The sequence below is a fragment of the Lutra lutra genome, chromosome 14, assembly GCF_902655055.1.
Source record: "Lutra lutra chromosome 14, mLutLut1.2, whole genome shotgun sequence".
Taxonomy (NCBI): domain Eukaryota; kingdom Metazoa; phylum Chordata; class Mammalia; order Carnivora; family Mustelidae; genus Lutra; species Lutra lutra.
Genome location: NC_062291.1, coordinates 2,099,975 through 2,127,663, shown reverse-complemented (window position 1 = coordinate 2,127,663; position 27,689 = coordinate 2,099,975). Strand labels below are relative to the sequence as shown.

Genomic DNA, 27,689 nt, shown 5'->3' with positions numbered 1-27,689 from the left:
CTGTTAACTGCCTGCTCGTAGTTTTGGTCTAACTTCTCGATTTAGGGTTTCACCTCGCTATTACTCGATGACAGCTATTTGTACATTCTGGACATCATCCTTGTCCACCGGATGCACTGTAACAGTCTTTTCCGAGCCTGTGGCAGATCCTTTGGTTTTGTTCGTGACGTCTTCTGTCAAACATATGTTTTAAGTTGGCTTTTCAAACTGTGGCCCTGGGGAAATGTTCTCGCGGCCCGAGGTCGCCGATGTACGTGCGTTGATATTCTTCCAGATGTTTTAACTCTTACAAATACTTTCCACATTTACGTTCTCCGCCTACTCACATGTGCTCCCTTGAACGGTAGGATGAAGGCATCTCATCTTTCCTACACGGGTGATCTGTTGTCTCGGCACTACTTAATAGCTCATTACTTCCTCCCGGAATTGTAACGTCACTGCTTGTCACACGGCATTTTTTACGTGCAGGCTTCTATTTCTGGTTCTACTTCTGCTCTGCTCCTACTCGAGCAACCCTGCATTCACGCCATGCTGCCTTATCGGGAAGTAAGTCTTCACGTCTGACAAGGGAGGCTGCCCACAACGACGTGTCGTTCTTCAAGACTTTTATTGGCTCTTTGGGGCCGTGGGCCTTTCCTTTTGAATTTAAAGGTCAGTTCTTGAGGTTTCCTGAGAAAAGCACCATATGACATTGTACTCAATTCCCACGTTAATTTGAAGAGAATTCATGTCTTTGTAATAGCGAGTGGAAGTTTTTTGGGGACCTTCAATTACGTTTTTTTGGCTTGCTTTTGTTTTGTTTTGTTTTAAGCAATGTCTACAACCCAGTGTAGGGCTCGAACTCAGGATCCCGAGATTAGGAGTCAGCCAGGCACCCCCTTCTTCAGTGGTGTTTTGTACTTTTCTAATTTTCTCCAGGAAAGTTTGCATTGCCTTTATTCCTAACTACATTCTAAAGACTGGGGTCTGCCAGCCTGTTTCCTAATTGGCCAGCGTTGCTGCTTGTCTCTGTAGGTGGACGCTGGGCTCAGCAACCTCACTGGGCTCCCTTCTTTGTTCTGACAGTTTGTAGGTTCTCTTGGATTTTCCACAGATCAATTCATCCGTATTTTGTCCTTTTCTTTCCATTTCTTACCTGCATCACATTTCCTGTCTTAATAAGGCACAGATGATGGCCTGCAGCATGATATGCGATTTCAAAAAAAAGGAGTAGAGAACATCCCTACCTCCATCCCATCTTCAATGTCCATGTGAGTAATGTTCGTCATTAAGCATAATGTTACTGAGGATATTTTATCGATACTTTTAATCAGGTTAAGGAAATTCCCTCGTAAGTGCTAAATTTTACTGATTTTTTTTCTCCTTCCATCTATTAAGGTGGTCATATAGCTTTTCTTCATTTTTATAAAATATTTTATTTATTTGAGAGAGAGAGAGAACGTATGCATGTGTGCAAGTAGGGGGAGGGGCAGAGGGAGAGAGAGACAGAGAATCCCAAGCAGGCTCCATGCTGAGCAGGGAGTCCAGGGGGCGGCTGGATCTCATGACACTGAGATCATGACCTGACCTGAAACCGAGAGTCAGACACTCAGCCAATGGAGTCACCCAGGCGCCCCTAGCTTTTCTTCTTTAATCCACTGAGAAGGTAAATTGTATTAAAACAGTTTCCAGGGGCGCCTGGGTGGCTCAGTGGGTTAAGCCTCTGCCTTCGGCTCAGGTCATGGTCTCAGGGTCCTCAGCTCTGGCATCGGGCTCTCTGCTCAGCAGGAAGCCTGCTTCCCTTCCTCTCTCTCTCTGCCTGCCTCTCTGCCTACTTGTGATCTCTGTCAAATAAATAAATAAAATTTAAAAAACAAAGAAAAAAAAACAGTTTCCACTGCTCGTACTTGTAGTCCTAAAATAAACTCTAACTATGATTTTTTTTTTTTTTAAAGTAGAGCTGTATTAGATTTGTGAGTATTTGGTTGACATCTTTTGAATCTACAATCATAACCATGATTGGTCTCTGAGTTTCTGTTCTTATGCTTTCCTTTTCCAATTGCACAGCAAGGTACTCCCGACCTCGTGAAACAAATGGGGTAGATTTCCCTCTTTTCCTGCTCTTTAAACCAGCCTGTGTTTTCCACAGGGGAGGCAAACTTTTTATTGCCGAAACGTTCTTTCATGGCTTGTATTTATTCCTACTTTTTATTTCTTGAGTGATTCTGGTAATTTTCAATTTCCACGTTCCTAAAAAAAAAATATCCATTCCACATAATTCTGTCGCATCTATTTGCATAAAAGTGTACTTACAATTTTCTTATGGTCTTTCCGAGCTCTACTGGATCTGGAGTAATGTCTGTGGTTTTTTCCCTAATACTATTTAATCATGGTTTTTATTTCGGTTAATCAGTATTCTTGGAGATCTCTATTTTTTGAAGATCAAGCTTTGTATAATCCTCTCTACTTTGTGTTTTCTAGCTCATTAGATGTTTCTTTTCCCTGCATTATGTCCTTCCTTCTGCTGTTGAGGTTTTTCCCGGTTGTGTTTTCCCTCCTTTTTGAGTCCCAGAGTGGGCCTGGGTTCCCCTATGGAGCAAACGTGCGGCTTCGAATCCAATCAGCTTCTCCAGACGCAGAAACAGAGGCAGTTCTGTCCTCAACCAAGAGGAGGGCGGGGTGAGGTGGGGAGAAGTGGCCTGAGGTACAACGGCTTGCTTTTTAACTCTAGGAAAGAGGGACGTGGTGCGTCTCCATCCTCTGTCAAAGCACACAGCGCGGGCCCCGGGGAGACCGAACCGCGGGGGGAGGAGCCCCAGGGCTGCGCAGACCGCCGTGTCCCACACAGCGAGCCCCTGACGGTGTGCCAGCCTCCACGCACACCTGCCGGCTGGGTGAGACCAACCGGGAGACCAAGGCCGGATGTTTCAAAAACCTCAAAATAGATTCAAGCGGTTTTGTCACTTCCCAGCCCCTTTGCTCGCTGCCTGTGTTTGGAGATGTGTGAGCAGGAGATGTTAACACATGGGACACTGGGACGAAGGCTCTGACCAGCAGGTGACCCCAGAGAGGCCCCGGATGCACGCTGGCCCCCTTGTGCTCACCCACAGATGTGCTTGCGTGGTTTCCATTTCAATGGGGATAAAAACGGCGTGTCTGTTGTTTGCTTGTGTTTTGGAGGCCTGACACAGCGGTCCTCCCAGGAGCTGCCATTTCCCACACAAGCGGTCTAGCCGGGGCACCTGCCAGGCTGCAGCCAGACCGGGTGCGGCACATACACACCTGCTGGGCACGTACGCTTCACTCAACATGCCAGTGTCCTCGGGCTCCTGATCCCTACGAAGTCTGGAGAGGCAGTGTCAGACTCTCCGAAGAGCAGGTGAACACGCCTTGGCCCTGGCCCCTGGAGTAGGTCCGGGTGATGCCTGAGGACCTGATTTCAGAAGCTCCCCTTTCCCCCAGGTGAAGCTGATGTGAGGTGGTTCTTAGGCCTCATTTTAAGAAGCTTTGCAGAAGACTGAGAGACATCAGTCCTCTACTAGGGAGGTATATCAGACTCATCCCAGGAGCTCTGGAATTAAACACTGGATTCTGATAAGCACAGAGCACAGAGGTTAAAAAACTACTTCTCTAGAAGGTCCTGGTTTCCCGTTCCCTGTCACATCTCAAGCTGAGTTGAGTCCCAGTGTCTATCATGTAAGGACCCGGTCTGGGCTGTGTTGCTCACTCTCTCCCATGGCTGTGAAGCCCGACATGTCTAGTCAAGTCTAAGGCCTTTAGAATAAGGCCCCAACACAGCTAGGGTCCTGTGGAAGAAGACCCAGCCTGCCTGTGAGGCCTAGACTCAAGAGGTGGGACCTGTCTGAAACAGGCTGGCCCCTACCTTCAGGGCGTGAGAAGCCTGTCCAGGCCAGCCTGGGTGGGATCCCTCCCACACCCTGGGCACTTCCTCTCTGGGCACCCGCTGATAATCAGCCTCCCACGGCCAAGTTTTGCTGCAGAGTGCTAGGAAGCTGGACAGACCCTGGCATAGAAGGGGTGTTGGAAATGGAAGTTAAAATTGAAAGGGAAGAAGAAAAAGAGGGAGAAAGCTAACTCACTGTCGTATAGCGTTCATTTAATTAAAACATGCTCTGACTAATCCTCCAAACCGTAATCATGGCACCATATTCCACCTAATCAACTAATTTCTGATCAGTCCTAATAGCTAGACAGCTTCAGGTACAGGGGTCTCTTAAGACGGAAGAGAACCAAATCCTAAGACATTTAAAAACCTCTACAGGACCCATCTGAAATTGAGCTTCTTAAAAGTCTAGTTGGCAGGCGATGGGAATAAGCCCCATTGATCACCGTGGGTTTGTCTCACTTTGAACTTATTAGTGCAGTTCCTTGTACCCCGAACTGCATACGAAACAGGAGCCCGTCCTCAAACAACATATTTGTCCTCACTGTGGCATGAGACACTCAAGCCGGGCTTATTTACCAGGCTCGCTGGGAAGTCCTCTGATGGCCCTGGAAAGCCAGCAGTTCCAGAGGCGAAAGCAGACACACAGGCCCCAGGCAGCGGGCGATGCATGAACACACATTCTTCGCTCACTGAACACCCCCCACTCTGCACTAGCCACAGAGAGGGCCACCTGGGACCCATGGTGTCCTCCCCCCAGGGAGCGAAAGCGTGAGGTTTCCACGCGCTGCCAGGAGCAAGCACCATGTGATGGGCGTAAAAATGTTCTTTCATTCAAAACCCATCATCTGCCATTTATTGCCTCCAGCTTTACAGGCATGAAATTTCAACCAAGAACTCTCTCAGGAGTCAAGAGCTATTGCGAGTCGTGAAAATTACAGCCTGGATGAAGCCGTCTGAGCCTCCTGAAGTGGCTAAGGACGCTTCTGCCGTCCGCCCCAGCTCGACATTCGCCCGGAGGCTGTGCGGAGACGGAGAGCGCAGGACTTCACACTTCGTTCCTCTGGAGGCCAGGGAAGAAGCTGTCCTCTGTGGAGGGAAGCCCACGCTGCGTATCAGACAAGAAGAACCACATGTTCCATTTCTCGCCCCTTGCCTGTTCCCCCTGAGAACCAGCCACCAACTGTCCCACCCAGCCATACCAACTCTGCTTCCAAGTTACCGAGGACTGAGTTTTGGTTCTCACGTCTCTGTGAAGAGACGGGCTTTTCTTTTATCTGCTCCCTGCTGTCTTGAAGTGACTAAACTTGAAGAGCGTCTCTCTTAGGGATTATTCAGGCAGTGGGCTTTGTTCCCTGCCCGGGATCTTTGTCTTGCAGCCGTAGCCTCAAAATAATGGAGCCTGGGTCGCCACTGAGCAGCAGGTCGGATTTTCTGAACTTGGTAGAAGAAAGCTATGTGCTGTCAAGGAGGATGCTTGAAGGACCACTCTTTTGAAAGATACAGTTAATGGCTCTGTGTTGTTGACTGTTGGACACAGATCAACTTTTCCTGTAATGATACAATGACTGATAACTGCAGGTTGTGGCAGATCCATTCCCTTACATGGCTGATGGCACACAGTCCGTGATGTCCCTGGGCAAGAGTAACAGGGACGCCTTTGACTCAGGTCATGATCCCGGGCTCCTGGGTTCGAGCCTCATGTCATCGGGCTCCTTGCTCAGTGGGGAGCCTGCTTCTCCCTCTGTGCCTCCCCCCTGCTCATGTGCATGCACGCTCTCTCTCTCTCTCTCAAATAAATAAAATCTTAAAAAAAAAAAAGATGTTAAGTATGTAACCTCGAAATAGAAGATTCACTAATTTAATTTGCCCCTGTGGCCTCAGCCTATCAGTATTCCAAATAGAGAACCAAACACCCCGTGTTTGTGTTGGTATGGTGTGTACACATTTTTCCAACCGATGTCAGGGTAATTTGTTTGGTTCCCGAATCCCTACTCATGTCAAATATAACAGCAATTTCTGCAATTTTTGGAAAACACATCAACTTCTAGTTAGCAACAGCATGGCATGATATGGTAAAGAATGATAAGGTTGTCTGATGTTTCTGGACACTGACAGTTACTATGTTTTACGCTCAGTCCTCTGGACTCTACAATTCTGTGGGATGCCACTAGGCACACCTGAAGGAGGTACACTCTTCTCGGTATTGCAAAAAATCACCCTCTCTTGCTCCTTTCTGACAGATCTCATTTTGGGTGCAGTGCCTGGTGTCTGAGGTAAGTCCTCACCGCCCTAAGACAAACTCATTTTCCCACCCTTGGTCATCATGGTCACAGAGAGCCACGACTTTGCTCTGGCCCAGGGATTATCAGAGAAAGTCTGCTGGGCAGAGGTCCAGAAAAGCAATAAGCCACTGAAGAAAAGAGCACTTCTGACCCCTTTAAAGTCTTCAAAGTCATTGTGATGCATGGAGTTATGGCAGCCTTTTTACAACCAGAAGGTTAAAAAAAAAAAAAAGTGCTTGCTGACTACAGTGGCAAAGACATCAGTTCTCAGCCAGCTGAAGCAGCCTTGGGGGTTGCCTCCAGACTTCCTATTAAATAATTTAATAAAATGTCCTTTTTGCTTAAAGTATCCTAACAGACACAACACAGTAAGTGAACCTGATCAGAATACTAAACAGAAAACCACGAAACAACATAGAAGAGTTTCAAAAAAAATTGCCACAAGAATTCTGGGCATTGTGAATTTACCCTTTGTGTACCTAGGGAGTGGAAAGTAATTCTCAGGCTGAGTAAGCGCACACAGCATTTCAGTTATCTAAGCTGCCTGAAAATACATTTGAAGTTCTACTCTAAAATAAATAAGTAAGTAAACCCCCGAAAAACCAAAAACAAAACAAGACTCAACTTACAGCATAATATGGTAGGACGTGTGAAAATTACTTCAGCAGGACAGTCTAACAGGCTTGGGTAATATATGGTGATGCAAATGAAACACCGCTTAAAAAAATCATTATATAAAATATAACTAAATGATTATATAAAATAATCTTGACAATAATCTGTGTCGAATTCCAGGTAAATCAACAAAACCAGAAAGTGAGTGGGAGAGAGTAAAAGCATATTAATTTGTCACCTGGAGATACATACGGTTTTATTCTTGCCACAAACCAACACTCCTTTAACTTCAGTGTCTTTATTGAAGTCTTATCAACAGGAAAAGGTACAACTAACTAGTTGACTCCCGTGTAGGAAACAAACTTTCTTAGCCATGGGAGGGGAAAACAACAAAACAGAAGACCAGCAAAGTAAAACACAACATGTTTTCCAGGTAAGAGAGGAAAGAAAATGGTGAGAAAAACAGGCATGAAAAAAAAAAAAACCAGCATGACATAAAACATCAGAGAACAGATCTACCATGAACATGGCACAGTGTTCGATTACACCTCGGACAATCAAGTTAGCCTGAAAATAAAAATACAGTGCTGGCTGCGCACTTAAAAAAGACAAACCTTAATCAAAATGACACCAACAACACAAAAAGAAAACCAACAGAAGACAATATATCAAGAATAAGCAGAAGTAGGAACAAGCAGGATATTAACATCATAAACAGTAAAATGCCCAGCAAAACAGAAAAACATCGGATGCAATGCCAGAGGGTAATTTTATGTTAATAAAGGTATAATCCATTGAAAATGTATCATTTCTAGGTCCCAAATCACAGCAGTCTAATACATCAAGCAAATACTCTTAGAAATAAACAGAAACCCATCAAACTGTAGTAGGAGTTTCAAATTCTTCTATTGAGTAGATGGTAACAGGGATCAGGAGGTTTCCAGTGCAATTAATCCAGTTGGTTTAAGAGGTGAATTTTGAACTTTGAAACAATGATAGATACTACCGGCCTTAAAAAAAATAAAAATCAGATTATTTATAGAAATGAGAAGGAAAGACTGTAGCCTCTGGAGTCAGACCTCATCTCCGATGGCCGAGGTATGCAACCTGGGGATTCTGTTTCATCAAGTATAAAACCTCATACCGGCAGGAGCCCCTACTGTAGAGCTGTTACAGGAATGACATGAGCAACGCCTGTGAAGGGCTGAGCATAGTGTCAGGGACCGAAATACTCTACTGCATGAGCTACCGCGGCCATCCCTGATCTCACACCACAAATAAAGCCCTCGTGTCCTCCAAGTCAAATCACCATATTGCAATGTCTGACTACTCCACAATGAAGTGGAAGAAAAGAAAAGAAAAGAAAAGAAAGAAGTTTAAGTTTAAACAGGTAAAAAAGAAAAAAAAAATCAATTTCTTATAATTTTGAAACTCTCTCTGAAATAAGCATAGTATTAAAGAATCATCCAAAAGTAGAATTCCAGATGAGTAAGAAATAAAAGGTCATTTAAAAGGAGGCATAAACAACAAAAATTGTAATGCTACATTTCATAATAGGGAAAATTCAGCCAAAGCGGCTGTCGGAAACAAATGTAACAGACATAAAGTAAACATCCAGTTCTAATGGGGAGGGGGGAAGGCAGAGGAAAGCAGAGGGAAGAAAATATAAAATAACAAAGGCTGACATGAATGTGCTAGAAACAGATAAATCTTAGAATGTACGCGTAATCCCAGCTCTTGGTTCCTAAGGATCGAAGCAAAAAAGGGTAAAAGACAAGAAGAGAAAGTGGGGGAAAAAAAACCCCAGAGAGACAAACCCCTGGCATTTCTAAACAGGAAAGAGATTTAAGTGCATGTGCACACCACACACGCCAATAAATTTGAAAACTGAGCGAAACCTATGATCTTCTGGGAAGATACAAATTATCAAAATTAATTCAAATACAACATAGACAAACCCACCATATGTCAACACCCATGAGAGAATTTTTAAAAGTTACCAAAGGGCTGCTTCGAGTAAAACAAAAATGGTTCTAGGTTCAGATGACTTTTATAGGTGAACTTCAGGAAATAATTCCTTTGTAAATAAGTTTTTCTTAAGCATCTTTTAAAAAGATGACTGTTCTAACATTCATTTTACAAAGTTAGCAGGAACATGAAGCCAAAGCCAGATGAAGGGAAGGGAGGCGGGGAGAGAGGGAAACCACAGATCATTTCAATTAGGAATCTTAATCCAAAACCCAAAATGAAAAGTCGCCAAACTCAGCAATATAGGGAATACATTCTGGTAGGTTCTCAGAACCAAGTAGTACAGTGACATTTAAAACAGGACTTCCTTTCAAATGAGTGGGCACAGAAAGGTTATTCAAAAATACTCACCCCAACACTGTTACCATTAAAACCGAAAAGAAACAATCCTTACTTCCGTCACCAGAGAACTAGCTAACTAAACATAAATGGAATATATAAAGCCATTAAAAATGAAAGCTCTATTTAAAATGCTTCCTATGGATCAATGAGTGAAAAAAAAGGGAAATACCAAACAGCAAATATAGTAACGTATTTTTATATAATTACATGCATCTAACTATCGGGGGATAATATAAAAGACAGATCAGGGAGGGCATTCACAAGAATGCTAATGCTTATCCCTGCCTACTGAGATTTTTAGATCAGGTGACATTCCTTTTAACTTTCTGGTATGATTTCCTTTGGGGAGGCAGTAATATACACAAACGTGTATCTACTTTTTAAAAGCTAATGTCAAAAGGAAAGGAAATGGTTAAGGAAATTCAGAGTCCTTTGAGGAGGTCTGATACAAGCTGTCCTCTGCAAGAGCCTTCTGGGTGGCTCACTACTGTTTAGATGAAACAGGGGCAGATTTGCTGAAGATACAGTCTGCCAACCGTGGGAGGGGGTGTCACCGCCACCCCAGCAGCCGCCCTGTCATCTGTGTCTCACCCTGAGCTCCTCAGGGCTGGGACTGCTTATATCCCAGCAGAGACAAATCCTAGTGCCCTCTGCCCTTCGGGAGGCTGTGACAAAGGTGCTGAAATGATGACACCACCGTGCACTGCTGGACCCCTCTTTACAAATGGGATTCTAGAGTCAACAGGGCCAATGGAGCCATTTTTTAACAGGAGCCACCAAATGAGATCTAGATCTGCTCCCCAGGCAAGCGGCAGAGGGGAAGGGAGTTACAAAGTGTATCAGCAGCTGCTCTCAGTGCTGACCTCCAGGGTAACTCCAGAAGCCTTCCAGGAGATCAAGGGGCTTGAAGACTGTTCCTGGGGTCTCTACTCCCCTCTCCAACCTCTCCTCCACCATCTAATACACCTGAGGGCGAATACGTCTGCTAACCTGGTTGTCTTCATCTCAACACTGTGTAATGCAGGAGAGGGCAGGCTCTGGTCCCTCCAGGTCTAGGTGCTGGTCATAATGTGGCAACAGAAGGACACTTACTTTGTACTCTTCTTTATTGACCTACGAGTCCATAATCCCTGATCTACACTCCCCAAATTTGAAACTCTTAAAAAAAAATAACAAAAAAACCAACTCATATCCTATTTTGTGGCAAAACCTGAGCCCACCTGAATTCATCTGGCAAGTAAAGCGTGACCTGGACTGAGATCTACCAGCTTTGTTCATCTCGCTTCATGTGACTGCTCATCAAGTTTTCCCGCAAAAATATTAGCATTTAATTACGAGGTATTGCCCCAGAATTAAGGATATTATGTAATAAATCTATGTACTATCTATCTGGAGTGAAAAAAAAAAATCTGAATTCCTCGGGAGTTTAAGTGAGGGACTGGGGAGCTGTCTAAAGCACAGATAGTCTCTATCCCCAAGAAGCTTACTAAATACCGGGCGAAGAATGTATGAGCTCTGAAACGAGGGAGCCCCTCTAGCACACAAGGGGAATGGGCTGCAGGGGATGTCAGCTGGGGGCAGGGAGTCCCTGGCATGGGCCTGGTCGGAGGTGGTCTTTTGGAAGAAGCAAGGTGAGCTGTGTCTTGAAGGATGAGCAGAGGGAGGAGGCAGGGCCAGGCCAGGGGGCGGGGTCAGAAGAGGATTATGCTTGTTAGGGTCTTCTGTGACTTCTTGCATGGGAAGGAGCAGGCAGGAGTGGTGCCTGGGGAGGAGGGTCCAGATAATGCCCAGAGTCACGAGTCACCGGAGGGAGGTGCTTGCAGCAGGTCTGAGGGGAGGAGTCAGGGACTAGGCAGAGGGTGGCAAGAAAAGGAAGGAGTTCATTTGAAAGGGAGGCCAGAGGAAGAGAAAGGTACTCCAAGCCATGTGGGCTGTTCACAGTCCCAGGGATCTGTCCATGTCAGACAGCCTGAACCACACAGGCAGGGCCCTGTTTTCCTTCCAGCTCAGAGCAACAACTGGGAACTTCTCTGGGGTTAAAACGTAGTACTTGCATATGAGTACCAAGAGGAAGAACCACGTTGGCCTTTGCACTTAACAGGAGAGAATATAAAAATTATCAACCATAAAAAGGTGTTGGTTTCAAGGGTCACAGTGTAAGTACTGGAGGAAATTCAATAAGCACCATAAGGGAGAAAAATTCCATGGAGAACAAACCTATTAACACTGAAGCCATTTTTGTGATCAGAAGTATCTCTGGGCTTAGTGACACATGTTCAGGGATGGATAGCAGAATAGCTTTAAATACCACAGAGAACTGTTTCAAAATCCCAAAGGCTTGTGCCCTGAATTCCAGATTGTCACATATCTCCACTGCTCACTTGACCCTTCCACTTGGATTGAAGGGTCTCCCCAGTCCTTGCTCCCTAACCACAGTAGACGTTCATGTAGCGCCTACTATGTGCTGAGGAACTTACAAGGGTTAACTCATTCACCCTTCACCACAGTCCCATGAAATGTCCACCACCATCGTCCCAATTTACACCTGATGGAAGTGGCCCAAGGTGCTCACGGATGCGCCAAGGGAATGCGAGGATTCGAACTCGGGCAGTCTGGTGGAGGCACCGCCCCCCCGCCAGCACTCCTGCTCCTCCTCGCAGTAAAGGGCCTTCTTCAGGCAGCTCAGACAAGGACCCTGGCCTCAACCTTCGCACTCAGCAGGCTACCGTTCAGCCTCCTTCTTGTCTCTACCTTCAAAATGCATCCATTATCCAACCACTTCTCACCAGCTCCTCTGCTAACCCCCTGCTCCGAGCCACTGTCAGGGTCACTTCCATGGGTTTCCTGGATTCTGTCTTTGCATCTTCCACAACACCCCCAATAAGCCTGGTCTTAACATGGCCACCTTTAAAGGAAGGATCCTTTACACACCTAATTCAGATGATGTAACTCTGCTCTAAAACCTGCAGTGGCTCCCATCTCTCTCAGGGGAAAACCCAGGGTCCTTATAGTAAGTCTCCAGGCTTCCCAGATGCCCTGACTCCTGCCACATCTCCTATTCCCCCTGCACAGCCACGCCGGCTTCCTGGCTGCCCTGATGTGCCTGGCGCACTCCCTCTTCAAAGAACTTTCCCTTGCCATGTCCCCTGAAGGGAACCCTTTCCCCACTATCCAGAGGACGCTGCCTTGTCCTTCCCTCAGATCTTTGCCTAAATGCCTTCCTGTCAGTGAGAACCTTTCCCAATAACCTATTTATATTTTCCCCATTTTACAGAGACATAATCTGTGCATGGCACAATGACTCGACTTAATATTGTGAAGTCATTACAACAGTTAGTTTAGCTGACATCCATCATCTCATATAGATACAAAGGAAGGAAAGAAGGAAGACATTTAGTTTTTCTTGTGATGATGACTCTTAGGACCTACTCCCTTAGCACATTTCAAACATAGCATACTGACTAAATTAATAAATTTATTTAATTAAATATTGACTAAATGATTTAATAAAATTTTTAAATAAATAAATATAAAGTAAAAATATATAAAAATAAAATAAATGAAATAAAAATATAAAAATATAATTATTTTTAAATAATTAGTTATTTAATAAAATACTGACTAAATTAATAAATAAACACAGTACTGACTAAGTTCATTAGGCTGTCTATCGCATCCCTAGTACTTATTTCTAACTGGGTGTTCTATCTTTTGATCATCTGCCTTCAATTTTCCCCCCACCCCTACCTCTGGTAATCACAAATCTGATCTTTTTTCTTTTTCTATTTGTTTTTCTTATTCCTTTCCTTTTTTTCTTTTTTTTGATTCCACCTACATGTGAGATCAGATAATATTTGCCTTTCTCTGTCTGACTATGTCACTTAGCATAATGCCCTCAAGGTCCATCCATGTTGTCACAAATGACAGGATTTCCTTCTTTTTTATGGCTGAGTAATATTCGTGTGTGTGTGCGTGTGTGTGTGTGTGTGTGTGTGTGTGAGAGAGAGAGAGAGAGAGAGAGAGAGAGAGACTTTATCTGTTCATCCATCAATGTACACTTAACACTGCTCCAGGTATTGGCTTTATAAATAATGTTGCTAGAAACATAGGGGTGTATGGGTGTAGCTATCTCTGAGACAGTGATTTCGTTTCCTTTAGATAAATATCCAGAAAGAGAATTATTGGATCATAGGGTGGCTCTATTTTCTTTTTTTTTTTTTTTTTATGATTTATTAGCGAGAGGGAGACAGAACATGAGCAGTGGGGAGGGGCAGGGAGAGAAGCAGACTCCCCACTGAGCAGGGAGCCCGATGCGGGGCTCGATCCCAGGACTCTGGGATCGTGACCTGAGCCGAAGGCAGAGGCTTAGCTGACCAAGCCACCCAGGTGCCCCTTTATTTTTTGTTTTTGAGGAACCTCCATACTGCATCAATTTACATTCTTATCAACAGTGCACAAGAGTTCCTTTTTCTCCACATCCTGCCCAACATTTCTTCTTTCTTGTCTTTGGGTGACAGTTCTTTTAACAGGTATGAGATGATACTTCATTGTGGTTTCGATTTGCATTTCCCCGTTGATTAGGAACGCTGAGCACCTTTTCATGCACCTGTTAGCTATTCATGTATCTTCTTTGGAAAAATGTTTATTCATGTCCTTTGCCCATTTTTAATTAAATTATATATTAAATTATATATATTAATTATTAAATATTTTGCTGTTAAGTTGTATGAGCTCTTTATATATTTTTTTATATTAACCCCTTATAGGATATAGGATTTGCAAATATTTTCTCTCATTCTGTTGGTGCCTTTTCATTTTGTTGGCTGTTTCTTTTGCTGTGGCTAAGCACTCAATGGACCTTTGACCTTGACTATCACACTCCCTGACCCCACCCTTCTTTTATTTCTCTGTATTGCCTTTAAGATGTTATTGACTTTAACACTTACTTTACTGTCTTCTAACCTCCCCCACCCCCATGCAATGTAAGCTCTAGGAAGGCAGCCATTTGAAAAAAAAAAAAATCAGTTTTGTTCAACGACGTTTCCCCAGCGACCAGAAAAATACCTGTGGCACAGTAAGTCCTCAAATGGCTGCTAAATGATGCATGAATGCAAGCGGCAAAAGAAATCAGTGCTGAATATAAAACTTCAAACCTGAGTGCAATTTTCCTATTGGGATACTTCCTTCTTTTAATAGACTCAAATTTCCAAAGATGTGGATTTTCTTTTTCTCTCATCACTGTCAGATGGAGGAAATCACAATGGATTCGGTATAGTTAAGATGCGTGTTATTTTAAAAGTCTGTACTTCTAATTTTACAGCTTGGGATGGAGATGTGGGTTCTCATAGGCTCCACCGCTAACACCTAGTACTCCAGGACGCATGTGAAGTGGTCAGTCACATCGCTGAGCAGGCAGGCATTGATGGGTAAGGACACAGGTGCCATCGAGGGGTGACACTGCTTCTCTCCAGCTCATCAAAAAGACGCAAGCAATCTCTGAAATCGTATTGTTTCAGAAAAAGTAAAATATACAGCCCAAGGGGCTGAGAAGGCTGAAACACAGTTTATCCTGTTTTGACTATTTCCTAAAATATATAAAATCCTCCTACTAAAAAAGAAAAGAAAAATTTTTACCAGTTACATGGTGATGGTGAAGCAACACATTCAAGTGAGTGGCCAACAGACAAGGGTTGGCTCAGACCCAAAGATTCATCTCATTTACCAACAACTCACTGATGACCCCCATTTTTCTTGCTCTAATTTCTTTCTGAAATAGGCAGAATCCCCGTTTCAAAGTTATTTCCTCGGCCGTTCTTGGTCAACAGCGACGCTCTCCAATGTCGTGTTTGCACGAGAAGACCCACTTACCCCTCAGTACAACGGAGGCATTCATACAGAGAAGGCTGAAAGTCTGCCCTCAATGGCACACACATATCAAGAGTAAAGCTTAACAGAATAACAATTCAGTCCTTGCTCAAAGCGGACTTCTCATATACACAAGCTGCTGGTCACGTAAAATAACAATACAATAATAGCCTGTATCTGTGTAGCTGTTTGCAGCTTATGAAGTCTTTCACAGATGTGCGAGCCTAATAGCAATGGGTAAGATGGAGAGGGCATGCATTATCGAGGTTTTTCAGATAAGAAACCCAGAGGTTACAGAGACTATTCTGACCTTAGTCGGGGAGTTAAGTGACAGAGCCATTAACTACTCAAGTCCACAGCTATTTCTACTTATTCTCATTTGTGATTGACAATGCTGTTCAGGACAAAATTTATGAACTGTCAAGATTCAGACTGAGTTTGGATTCTAAATAGGACACTCAGGGTTTGTTTGTTTTTTTTTCCCCTGTTTTCAGTGATTGTAAAGTTCTTTGGTATAGACCAATCTACCCACTAAAAGGAACTAGAAATTGTGGATGAAACACATCAAAAAATCTCTCTGAAGGCTGGAGAGTTCATGAGGCAGCTGGGTGTTACAGGGCTAGGTTCCCAGAAAGAAGAGAGGCCCCCAGAGTAAGGCCAGTGTTCTCTGATCCCCTTCCCTCAAGCAGTGTGAAGCCATGAGACTGGATAAGCTGAGCAGAAGTGAGGGCTTTGCAGGTGGGGACAGAAGCCAAGGTTCTGCAGGTGGCCTGGAGTTGCAGAGCCCAGAACTGGAGTTCAGGTCTTGCCAAGGAAAAGGGGCTGTAATAAACATCCTGGGCTTCCAGGTGGCATCCCAAAGGGCTACTTCCTAGTACAAAAAGAGAACTGGAAACTCAGAAGAGGTCTATGAAAGGCTGAAACCCAGCTTTATGCCAGCTCAGTTTCAGACCTGACCCAGGTGATTTGCCCTATTTTAACTGTCTTCCAGGAGCAAAACTAACTCCTCTTTGGAGATGAAAACACCAGCTCGGGCCTTTAAATATTTCTATATTTGTTCTTACCCAACAAAAAACATTAACTAAAATTAAGAAACCAGCAGACGGACTTAAAAACAAAACAGATAGAGCAGAGGAAAGAATTAGTGAACCAGAAGGAAGGCCAATAGGACTATACTTAGATTAAAGCACAGGAATAAAAAAGAATAAATAATATGGAAAAGAGCACAAGAGGGGCAAGGACATTTAGAAATCTCTAACGAAGACATAATTAAGGCCCAGAGGGAGAGAGAGAAAACATGGAACACAAGCAAAACTTATGAAAGACACGAAGCTACAGATTCAGGAAATCTACAAACCCAAACAGGTTCAATACAAAGGAAACACTTAGGCACATTTCAGTGAAATTTCTGAAAAGGAAAGACAAAGAGAAATCTCTTTAAGGCAGCTAGGGAAAAAGTTAAAATGCCTGCAAAAAAAAAAAAGCACTACAGTAAGATCAACAGTTGATATTTTACCAGAAACAATGGAAGCCCGAAGACAACAGAAAGACCACAGAAAGGTGCCCAAAGTACTGTCAACCTAGAAGTCTAAATTTAGTGAAAATACTTTTCAAAACTAAAAGTGAAATAAAGGTGCTTTCAGACACATAAAAGGATAGCACTTATTGCCAGGAAAGTGGTACTAACAGAAGTTCTCAGGCAGATGAAAAACGGTCCTGGGGGAAAAATGAAAATTATAGGAGATGAGGAAAAATGGAAACACAAATATGCGAATAAACTGAAAGGATATTTACTGCATGAAAAAACAGAAGATGTCCTGTGGAGTTACACATAAAGGGAGAACGAAACCATATGACAAAAGAGACCATCAAACAGGAGAGAGGAAAGCTAATGGGAGAAAGAGCTATAAGGCCCATGCACTGTTTGGGAAATAATACAATTATTCACTTACGCTAGATTCTCTTAAGTAAAGAATGAGACAAGCTAATAGAGAGGGAAATACTTACATCAAAAGAAGCAGAAAAGAGGAAGAAAAAGAACACAGAGCAGGTGGCCAGAAGAGGACACTGACAGAGGGATGCTAGCATTAAACCCAAATGCGTCAGAACCTGTACTAAATGTAAAAGGACTAAACAGTCTCAATAAAAGACAAGATTATTGAAGTGGATAAAAATCCAAAACCCAACTAGCTGCTATTTACAGAAGATACGCTTTAAATGTAAGACCAAAAAAGGCTGGACATAAAAGCACGGGAAAAAACAGACAACGGAAACCACTAAGCCAAAGAAAGATGGGGGCAGTTCTACCAATACCAAGCACGACAAAAGCATTCCTAGTGGTCAAGAGGGCATTTCATGATGATAAAAGGGCCGGGCTGCCCAGAGGATAACGGCCTCTCATAACGGGTCTAAAACCCAAAGAAGAGAGGGCAACGGAACACAACCTTGAGCTGGCTGGTTGCCCTTCCTGTACTGTGCGACTGTGTATCCGCCAGCCTCTCCCTCTGCACCGCTAACTCCTCGAGGGCCGGGAGGGAGGACCTTCCTGTTCATCACCGTAGTCCCAGGATGTTGGTGGAAAGGGAACCAAAGAATAAAGAAAACAAAATCACATGACTCATTTAGGACTGTGCCATCTCTAAAACCCAGAGTCATAGCCAGGGAAACTGAGCCATGTGCGTGCACAGCCACTCGGGGATTCAGCTTTCAAGATGTTGGCTACCGATCTTTTAAGAGGAGACCTCCACCGGGGCTGTCAGAGCCGCTAACAGAAGCAGACAATCTTCACTGTCTGTGCCTTATACTGTCTCCCAGTCTAGGGCATTCTTTATTTTAGATGCCGATAAGGCCTCAAATAGTCAGAAAAGGGGAACGCACAAAGGGGAAAAGAAGAGTAGCCTGTTGTTGGAGCTGGTTTTACAAAACACTAAAAATAAAAAAGAAGCCAATAAACACAAGACAAAAGAAGCTGGTGAACAGAGGCAGGGCTGTGGTTGGAATTGTGCACACAAAGGGGCAAGTCAGGCCCCAGGATGAGGTGGCGGAGAGCCTTGCCACCGGCTGCCCCCGACTGTCCACCCACACCTCTCCGGTGGGAACGGACACGGGGCGCGTTCTTCCATTACGTTCCTATGGGGAGCCTGAGACTGGAGGGAGAGAAACAAAAACCTTGCTTCTCTTCAACTGAAGACTCCGGACTCCATCAGCAGGTGGCTGGCGGAGGGCCAGGCGTTTGGCTCTGAGTCTCTGGCTCTGACTGCTTTTTAGGTACATTTAAGTTTCAGGCCGGGATTCGTGCCCGAAAACCAGGAGCAGGAGAAAGGCACCCATGAAGACCGATGACAAGGTGGCCACGCTGGAGATGGAACTCTGGGTGGGCAGTCAGGTACCTGGCACCCCGGTTCCTCCACCAACCAGCGTGTGTGGCCGCGGGCAAGGGGCCCAGCTTCCGAGGCACAGCTCGCCATCCACCCCACGGAAATGTGGTCAATGTCACGGCCTCCGAATGGTAATGTGCCTGGAATTCCAGAGGCTCAGGGTTCTAGATACAGGTGGTGCCTCGGTGGGGGCTGGGGTACCCCAAGTGTCTGCCACGCCCTAAGGGTACTCTTGCTGACAGCAGGACGAAGGGGGAAACCACCCCCAGCCAGCACGGGGTCAGCCACTCTGCCTGCTGGGTGAGGCCCCAGAGCTTTCAGGAGCTGGCTCTCTGGAGACTGGTGGATGACATCACCCACGGAACGATCTCCCTCCCTATTTGGCGGGAGTGCTAGCAGATTAAATACAATCAGTGCGCATAAAAGGCCGAGCACGGGCCATGACGGATAAAATGCCCAATAAATATTCTGCTATCGTGATTATCGAACAGACTTTAAAGGCTTGCTGGTGCGCTGAGCCAGCCTCCCTCAGCCCCACTGGCCACAAATGCCCCCAAGGCACTTGAACTTAGAGCACGCCAGGACGGCAGGACAGAGGTTGTGCAGCTGGATCCGCAAGGCAGGTGGCCAGACATTCAGGGGTCTGAGCCCTGCTGGGCTGTGGAGGAGGCAGCTACCACGTCGGGAGGTCAGCTGCGTGTGTTTGTAACACATTCGTTTGATAAGAAAAATGTGAAATGACAAGGAAGCCCTGGGCCTGCCTAAGAACGCCCCCACCTTCAAGCACCCACTCACGAGGAGCTAGAGTCCCTGCAGAGACGCACCTCTCCTGTTTCCCTGGACCCTCTGCTCTCCTAAAAATCAAACCCTGAGTCCTATGACCATCGCCTGCAGCTGAGCATCCCTCCAAGCGGCTGAGTTTATGTAGAAAACTTTTTCTTGGCTTCCACTCTGTTTATTCTTACTGAGCCACAATGAGAAGTTCAGATCGTATCTTTCCCCACAAGCCTTAATCCCGATCGGCTGCTCTTAAAACAGCGGACATCAACGTGGTCATTCTTGCTGGGATAAACAGCACAGCCCATGACTTAAAGGCCTACCCTCTTGTTGAAATTTTGCAAAAAAATAAATAAAAAAATAATAGTAATAAATAAATAAAAGAAAGGACGGAAGAACGCCCCCCACCCCCTCCAGAGTCCTGATCTTTGTGTTTGGGCAGCATCACGGCCAGACACTTAAAACACTGGTTCAAAACACAGCCCTTTGGTGATGATCTTGAAGGAAACCAAACCAAACCTTACAACTCTTAATTTATGGACTGAGTAAAAACAGTGTTTTCTCGATTTAGAGCCTGCCAGATGAATCCATTAGGCGGGCAGCTTGGACACACTTCTCTCTGAGAGAAGGGTCCTTTGTGGGATGCAGTTGAGACAGCCCGGTTCTCAGGAGCAGTGTTCCAGTGTTAGACTCAAAAATGTTTCAAAACCCTTCATTTTTAAACTTAGTGATCAAAGGAGAGGGTGGTGACACAGAGAGAAACTTTCTGATCGTTAAACTCTTGCAACCTGAGCAAAACTTGTTCTTTTTCCAAGAACCTCTCGTTTTTCGGCAACTTGAATAAATAAATGAGAAGGAATGGTGTTTGGCTGACAGGGAAAAGAAGAAAACAAGATAATAAGGTTTCTCCCCCTGAAGGTTTATTTGATTTTACTTCTATAAACAATTTTAAAGCAAACCAGCTCCAGCTCTCCCCAGCAGACAGAACGATATTCTATAAACTTCTTGGGTTGCGCTTGATTTCCAGGCTTGACTTTGCCATCAGAAACATTGCGAGGCAAACAAAACAACACACACTCAAATGTAAACCAAAAACAAACACCACAAAACCCTCTGCGTTGGGTGCTGGCAAGGCTTTGTCATACCCTTACTCTAAAAAGGCAACAAGAGTACTTTTCCACTTCTCACGGCCCACAGGAAACAGTGAGCGGTCTACCATGTTGGACCATCCTCCAAGTGTTAGCGCCGGCTTCACATTTACAGCCAAAATGTCCATGGTGGACCAGAGCTTGGTCTTTGGGTCTCTCCTTATTTCTGTCTGTGTTCTCTGGACATGACGTCCAACGCATGGTTTTAAACACCATCTGCACACAGACCATTCCCAAATTCACACTGCCACCAAGGCCTTTCTCCTGCACATCAGACACAAATCCATCTGGAAGTGTGTCTGGAACGGAACACGTGCACACGTTAGCTCCAGGTGCACCCCCCACAGCGGCTCCACTCAGCTTCCCCCATCTCACGTAAAGGCATCCCGTCTCTTCCTTCATTCTAGCATAAAACTTGGCGCGCCACCCCTCGTCCAATCCATTAGCGTGTCCTGCTGGCTCCCTCTTCAGTGCACATGTATCGGGATCTTTCCCAGGCTGCTCCAGCATCATCTTTTGCTGGGCCAGTAACAACAGGTTCCCAGAGGCAGGAGAGGGAAGAAACCAACGGTCCGAAAGAGCACTTTCAAAATTCCCATCAGTTTTTTAAGATTTACTTTTGGTCTTGATAGCTTATTTGAGATTTCAAGTAACATTAAATGAGGTAGAGAAGCTTTTTTTTTTTTTTTTTTTTTTTGGATTGGAGAAACTGTATTTCAAGGACAGCATGGGCTTCTACTTTCTAATTTCTAAGGATTTCCTGTATGTCAGATCTAGGATTTCACTCCCGGCAAGCTTTTTGAGGCTTCCTGCTTCTCTGTATTTTTTTTGGCACAGAATTTTTTTATACACATAAAAATGTAATTAAGACATACCCAAATGTGTGGAGTTTTGTTTTGTTTTTGTTTTTGCAAGGCTCTGAGCCCCTGACCCCTTGTATCTGTCCCACACAACAGACAACAAGGATGCTAACTGCAGTGCTTTCCAGACCAGGAGGAACATAAACATGGTGGAATTATTTGGGGTTCATCTGATTTCCACTATTTAAAACTCTCCCTTTCACTCTCCTTTATTCTTTTATGACTGTTAATATCACTAATGACTCAGTGGGCACTCGCCATATGTCAGGCTCTGTGCTGAGTAATACACTGGCTCAACACATACGCGCCGAGCTTACTGGGTGCAGAGAGTCATCCCGTCCGGGCATGCTCTCACTATTCTGAGGAGCAGAGACAGAGGAAGGCGTAAATAAGTCAAACGCATGGTGTGTAGGGGGTGATATGAGCTATGGAGAAAATCAAGGGCGTGGGGGATTAGGAATGTTGGCGTGCGGACAGAAGGCTGCACTCCTAGGGGAGGCCGTCAAGGTCAGGGGCCTCCTTGCTGACGTGGCCCTTGAAAAAAATCTTGTGGGAGGAGGAACCAGCCCTTGTGAACATTCTGTTTAATCCTTACGGAAACCAGAGGTGACCGTGTGACATTATCGTACAAATGATAAAGCCACAGAATTAAGAACTGGAGAGTCTGGGATTGTGACCAAGATCTGTGGGACTCCAGACACCTTGGTCATAATGAACAATGCCCGCTGCTTTCAGATTTATCCCAAGTGAAGGCTGAATCCAAAGGTTTCCATAATCCCAGACCAAGGGGGATACTGCAGAGGCAGATAAACAAAAACGTGACATTTGTGTAGAAGGTCAAATGCCTTAATTGCTATTAGAGAAACAGCAGGGGGTGGGGGAGGGGAGTCATAGAGGTAACTTGATCTCCTTAACTTGACATTTAATAGGAGCAGTTCTCCTCAAGCTCACACTTTGAGGACAGCGCGCTGGCTCAGTTCCAGGCATCCGCCGGACTTGGGCAGACTTTAATTTAGCCGAAGTCAAACAAATGGGGAAGGCATCCCAGCTGTTCCCTGAACACATGCAAACGAACGTCACAGGGTAGCTGGAACTCAAACTGGCCCCCCCAGCCCTCCCAACACATCCCACCGAAGTGTCAAATACCTGTTCGGACGAAGTCCTATCTCAAAAACTGTAAAGGAGGGACGTCTGTCTATATATGGTCTGGGGGACTGTCAGGGGCTCGCACTGGAGGCAGAACCACTGCCCAGACCCTGACGAGCCGTCGAGAGAGACACCACCTTCTCGCGGCTCTAAATAAAAGACTACGGAAGAAGAGCCCCAGAGAAAAACACTCATACCCAAGCGGAGCAGTGACACACGTACCACCTCGTCGAGACAGGGCTCCAAATAGTCGAGTCCAGCCACCAGGGGAGGTTTCCGAGCTCGAGTCCGCTCGATCTCTAACCACTCTCTTGGGTTTAGGCCCAGCCTCTCTCAAAAAGCCACACTGCCCCTTTCTGGCCTTAAGTTAGCTGCTCCTAGTCACTGGGCAAGTTCTGACACAGCGGGAGCCTCCCTGTTCTCTGTGCCATGAGGACCACCTTTGTGTCCCGCGCCACGAGGCTGGTGGGTGGCATGAGGGTGTCCCAAGGAGCGTCTGACACAGGCCAGTTAGCCTGGAGATGGTTGGTGGTGGGGACCCAGGCACCCAGGACCTCTCCCGACACAGGCAGGCATGTCCATGCCCCAGGGTGGCACACAGAGCTTTGGGACTTTTAGGGTCCCACAGCCTCCATGTGGCTTCCCCAGGGTCCTTGGATCCCAGGTCAGCAAGCCCTATTTTAGAGAGGGTGCTAACTTAAGTGCTGACTTGAACCAGGGATGCTGGGTCAGGACTGCCCGGAGAAAGGATGGTTGGATCACAGTAGACATTAAACAGTATTTTGGACTGGATCTAGAAAAATGGTAAGATTTTAACATTACGTATCACATACATTTACACATCGGTCATGCGTTTCCTACATTCAATCTATCACACACACACATCGCACCCTTATTACTTCTGCAGTCTACCTGGCAGTTAACTGTGCCTACACAGTTAGGTCACGTTCCCCTGAAAGGAGGAGAGCAAAAAAAAAAAAAAAAAAAATACTTTCCACATATGCTATGGACTTAGAAAACAAGGGCAAACTGTAAGATGTGTCCATGGGTGATGTCATTGACTTTCATCTCTCATCAGCTCACCCTCCTCTCAATCCCCGGGCGCTCACCCAGAGCGACAGGATTCCTGGCTGGCTCCCTGCCTCTTCCCTGTCCTTCTTTCCAGAGGCCTCCAGCTCAGGACCTGTCCCTCCTTGGGGTCTTTCCTGGCCTTCCTACCTCCTAAGGGGCCCAAATGCACTGATTTGCAACACACTGTCCAAGCCTCAGGGGGCTGTACCCCCTTGCTTCCTGGTGCATCGGTCATCCCCCACACCCCGCACCCCCCAACCAGGACAGGACAAGACTTTTCTGGCTGGAGTCCCAGGACCCAGACACAGAGTCTGAGTCACAATAGATGTACATCCATGACGTGCCATCCCTGACAGAGGGAGGACTCCCCAAGTCACTCAGTGAGCAGTCCCCAGGAAAACAGCTGCCCTCCAATGCGGCTGCCTATTCTCTAACTATCTGGAACAAGATGATTCTCCAGCGAAGTCCGTATGAACAGCCTCCCAATCAGAGCTTCCTACCAGCAAGGCTGGGAGGTCAGAGCAAGGACCAGGGATATCACTTTGCTGGTAAGTGGTGATGAACACACGTTAGGATGTCTGGAGACCTCGTCGGCGAAGCCTGATGAACCCTGGGGTGCCCTCCCCCCGCAGCTCCCAGATCTCCGAAGAATCAAGAGAAGGATGCAGAGGAGAGCTCCTGGTGTGGTCAGAGGTCACCCTGTGCCTCCTGTCTCAGTCTCACACCTACCCTGCTGAGCTGTTTCTTTCCCTTTTCTAGTCTCTACAGCATTTCCGACTTAACACTGTCCTAATAAGCAAGAATTCAGATTTTCTTCCTGTCGATGAAGTTGCTGAACAATGGAAAATGATGCTTGTGTGTGCACAGATTTTAGAAAAGACAAGTGATGAGTGGACATGACAGCAGGAACACAACTTTCCCCTGCTGACTCCCACGCTCTGGCCAGTAACCCACAGCCTCCAGATGTGCCTCGGGCCATCCAAAAGCCTAGAATCAGATCCCAAATGGGCCTGTCACTTCCCGCGGGTGAAGTCCCATGGCCGTATGCCCCAGAACTTTTCCAGCTTCACCACCCATAGAAGGCACAACACACGGTCAGCTGCCCAGAGGAACGGGAAAATGTGAATGGCCCAGTGAAAGCTACTTACTGGGCTGTGGGAAGAAGCAAGTGAGGCCCCCGGCCCACTCCCAGCTCCGTACTTACTGGTCATGTCTGGTGTCAGGTATGGCTCTGTCCATCCGCAGCTTATCACTTTCCACCTGGTTGAATTTGTTGCGGGCGTAGGGGTCCTGCCCAGAGCGGACCATCGTCCCTCCAACGTAAGCTTCCTGGTTGAAGTCCCGCCACCGCACTTTTCCTGCAAGGAGCAGAGCAGAGGGTGTGGGACCAGGGGAAATGAGCCCGGGGGGGCCTGCACGCACCACGGAAACAGTGCAGCCTTAGGAATTAGTGCCTAGGGCTTCCTCTCCTGGCAATCATCATCAGCAAACTAGCTGAAAACAGCCCAAGCGAGCACTGTCATGTCTGTCCACTGGAAGTCAGAGACGTGGACCTCAGGTGTGGTCTCGCGAACAAAAGTCTGTGCCAACCAAAGCCTGCGTAAGCACGGTGTTGCGCACACTTTGTGACAGAGGAGATTTATATCTGCTTGTCCCACCTTTCCAGGGATTACGGTAATGCCCCAACGTACCTCACATACGGTGAAAGAGATAATGTCCAAATTAACTAATTATTTATTTTGGGAGAGAGAGAGACACAGAGTGCGTGCACATGAGTGGCAACGGCAGGGGCAGAGGGAGACTCTCAAGCCGACTCTGTGCTCAGTGTGGAGCCCAACGCCGGGCTCGATCTCACGGCCCTGAGATCGGGACCTGAGCTGAAACCAAGACTGGATGCGTTCACCGATGGGACCACCCTGGTGTCCCAAAGAAATAAACATTTAAACCAAGAATGACGCCCCCGAGTACAGGCTGTCTGAACAGCCCTCGGTGAGATGCCCTGAGGGATTCTTCTTGCAGCTGTTGCCAGGTCTGACCCAGCCAGGGGGACACAGAGCCATTCCTACTATATACACCACCCAGCACACGCGTCAAGAGGGAATGAGGCATGGTGGCCTGTCCGCATGTGCAGTGCCCGGCTCATGGCCAGATATGCAGCCGCCGCCCCACAAGGCCAAGCACAGGTTCTCCAGGAACACGACAACGGAGCGGGGCGGGCCTGGGCAAGCCTGAGCGCAATGAGGGCAGAACCTGGAGAAGCAGGCGACGGCCTCCGCACTCTGAGGGAAAGAGGCGGAAGGACAGACAGACTCAAAGCAAAGATAAAATTCAGGACCCGATGTCCACTCTGGCTTCAGACGGCCGCTGCTGCAGGCTGCCTTCAGGATTGTGGTCAAGTATTTTATTCTTTGAAATACTTTCCTAAAGACAAGTAAGTTTAAAACAATGAAAAAAGGCTCTTCAGGAGGACTTAATGGCCTATTATGTGCAGCAAACTCAAAAAAAATAAATAAATAAAAGAAAGAAATGAAAAGAAAACTATGACAACAACCCTGCCTCATGAAGCTCACGACATTCCAGGTGGTCACAGAAGCTGTGAAGAAAAGGCATGAAGGGGCCGACTGTTCTGGGGCTGCTATTTCATATGGGGTGTCTCATGGGGCTCTCTCATAGGGTGACTCTGAGCAGACACCCAGACAAAGGCAGGGACTGGGCCACACAGCCCTCTGGGAAGAGCACAGAAAAAGGCTCAGGGAACTGCAGTGCAAAGGCCCAGGGGCGGCAGTGAGCTCACCTGTCCTGGACCAGCCAGGACGCGGGTTTAACAGAGTGAGGTGCTGGTCAGAGAGGTGACAGCAGGCCTGCTGACAGCAACCCGGGACAGACCCCTGGGTGCAGGCGATCGTCCTTCTGCCCCACGTCAAGCGTTGGTGGGGCTGGTTAGGTAAGATCGACAATACCTGCACACATGCTTTTCCAACACGATCTCTCCACGCACAGTCAAAAGGACGACGGGTTCCTTTCTCTGTGTCAGTGATGAGGAAACTGAGATTCACTTACAGATCTGTTCAAGGCCACAGAATAAATTTCCCATCCAAAAGCTCATCTGCTTCTTGTTCCAACTGTCCTGCGAGGTCAAAACCCCCATCTCATCGCAGCTGGTTGCCGTGGAAATGATGGCTGGGGTCACAGAGGTCCGATCTCTCAAATGGAAAAGCAGTTTCATGACTCACAGCGCTCTGGCTACGGCAAGGCCACGCCCCCGATAAATGTCTGGTCGCGGGAGCCAGCCAGAGCGGCAGCATTTTCTCCCACCTAAAATAAAATGTTTCCCAAACATTTTCTTGGGGAAACATGTTTTGCACACTAAGGCAACCCTAGAAATACTTACCGGTCCTCCTCTCTCCCCACCTTTCCACCTTCTGCCTCATAGACTCTTGGGGACAGAGGAGGAAAAACCCCCCCGACCTGTGCTCAGACTAACTGAAATCAGAGCCTCAGCTAGAATCCATACCTGCGACACATATTGTGGAACCTCAGTGAGCTGGTTCCCACCAATGCTTACTGGCCTGAATACCCTTTACTGCGACAACGAGTTTGCACGATGGAACCGGGAACTGTGGGGCCCCCCACCCACAGCCAGAGAAGAGACCGTCACCCAAGAGATGTTCCGTCGCTAATGGTTACGCTCTACGTGAGCCTCACCGGGAGCACTGGGGACAGTACGCAGGAGGTCCGCTCACTCTCGGTCGGGGTGGGTCTGTGTGTGGATAGAGCAGTGGCCAAGGGCCAAGGCCTCTGAGGAGCTCCTGGGGCTTCGATCCCATCTGCACATCTTGGGCTATGAGACCTCCGCCCCCTTTCTGGAAAAGACTCAAGTACTGCAGAGGGTTTTATGGGATGCCAGATGTCAGTCGCTAGGGCGGGGACGTGGCCCGAGGCCACTGGTTTTTACTAGGGTGTGGACTATATGCTAGGCCTGGCAGTGGCTCCTGAATGAACAAAACTAGACCTGCTCCGTGGAGGTCATGTTCTAGAAGATGGAGGGAAACAGACCATACAATGACCATCCTGATGAATGTGTCGTTAAAAACTAGGTCACGTGCTCTGAAGGCAGGAAATGTAGTTCTGTGGTGGCATCTAACAGAGGAAACTGATGCAGACAGGGGGTGGGCAGGGAAGGCTTCCCCGGGGAAGGACCGTCTGAGCTGAGCTCTGAACAATGAGTAGGTGTGACGGACACATACCCTCCGGAGACGGCAGGAACCACTCAGAGGCAGCCCACCGTGACT

At 46.6% G+C, this 27,689-nt stretch overlaps 1 protein-coding gene across 1 annotated transcript in view; it reads right to left on the bottom strand.

Annotated features, from left to right (window-relative positions):
* GALNT2 (polypeptide N-acetylgalactosaminyltransferase 2) overlaps window positions 1-27,689 on the bottom strand; it is a 181,153-nt gene that overhangs the window by 39,818 nt on the left and 113,646 nt on the right. Inside the window, exon 3 of the mRNA XM_047701881.1 lies at window positions 24,602-24,755. Within this exon, the coding sequence (XP_047557837.1) occupies window positions 24,602-24,755 (154 nt within the window). The remainder of the gene's footprint in view (window positions 1-24,601; window positions 24,756-27,689) is intronic.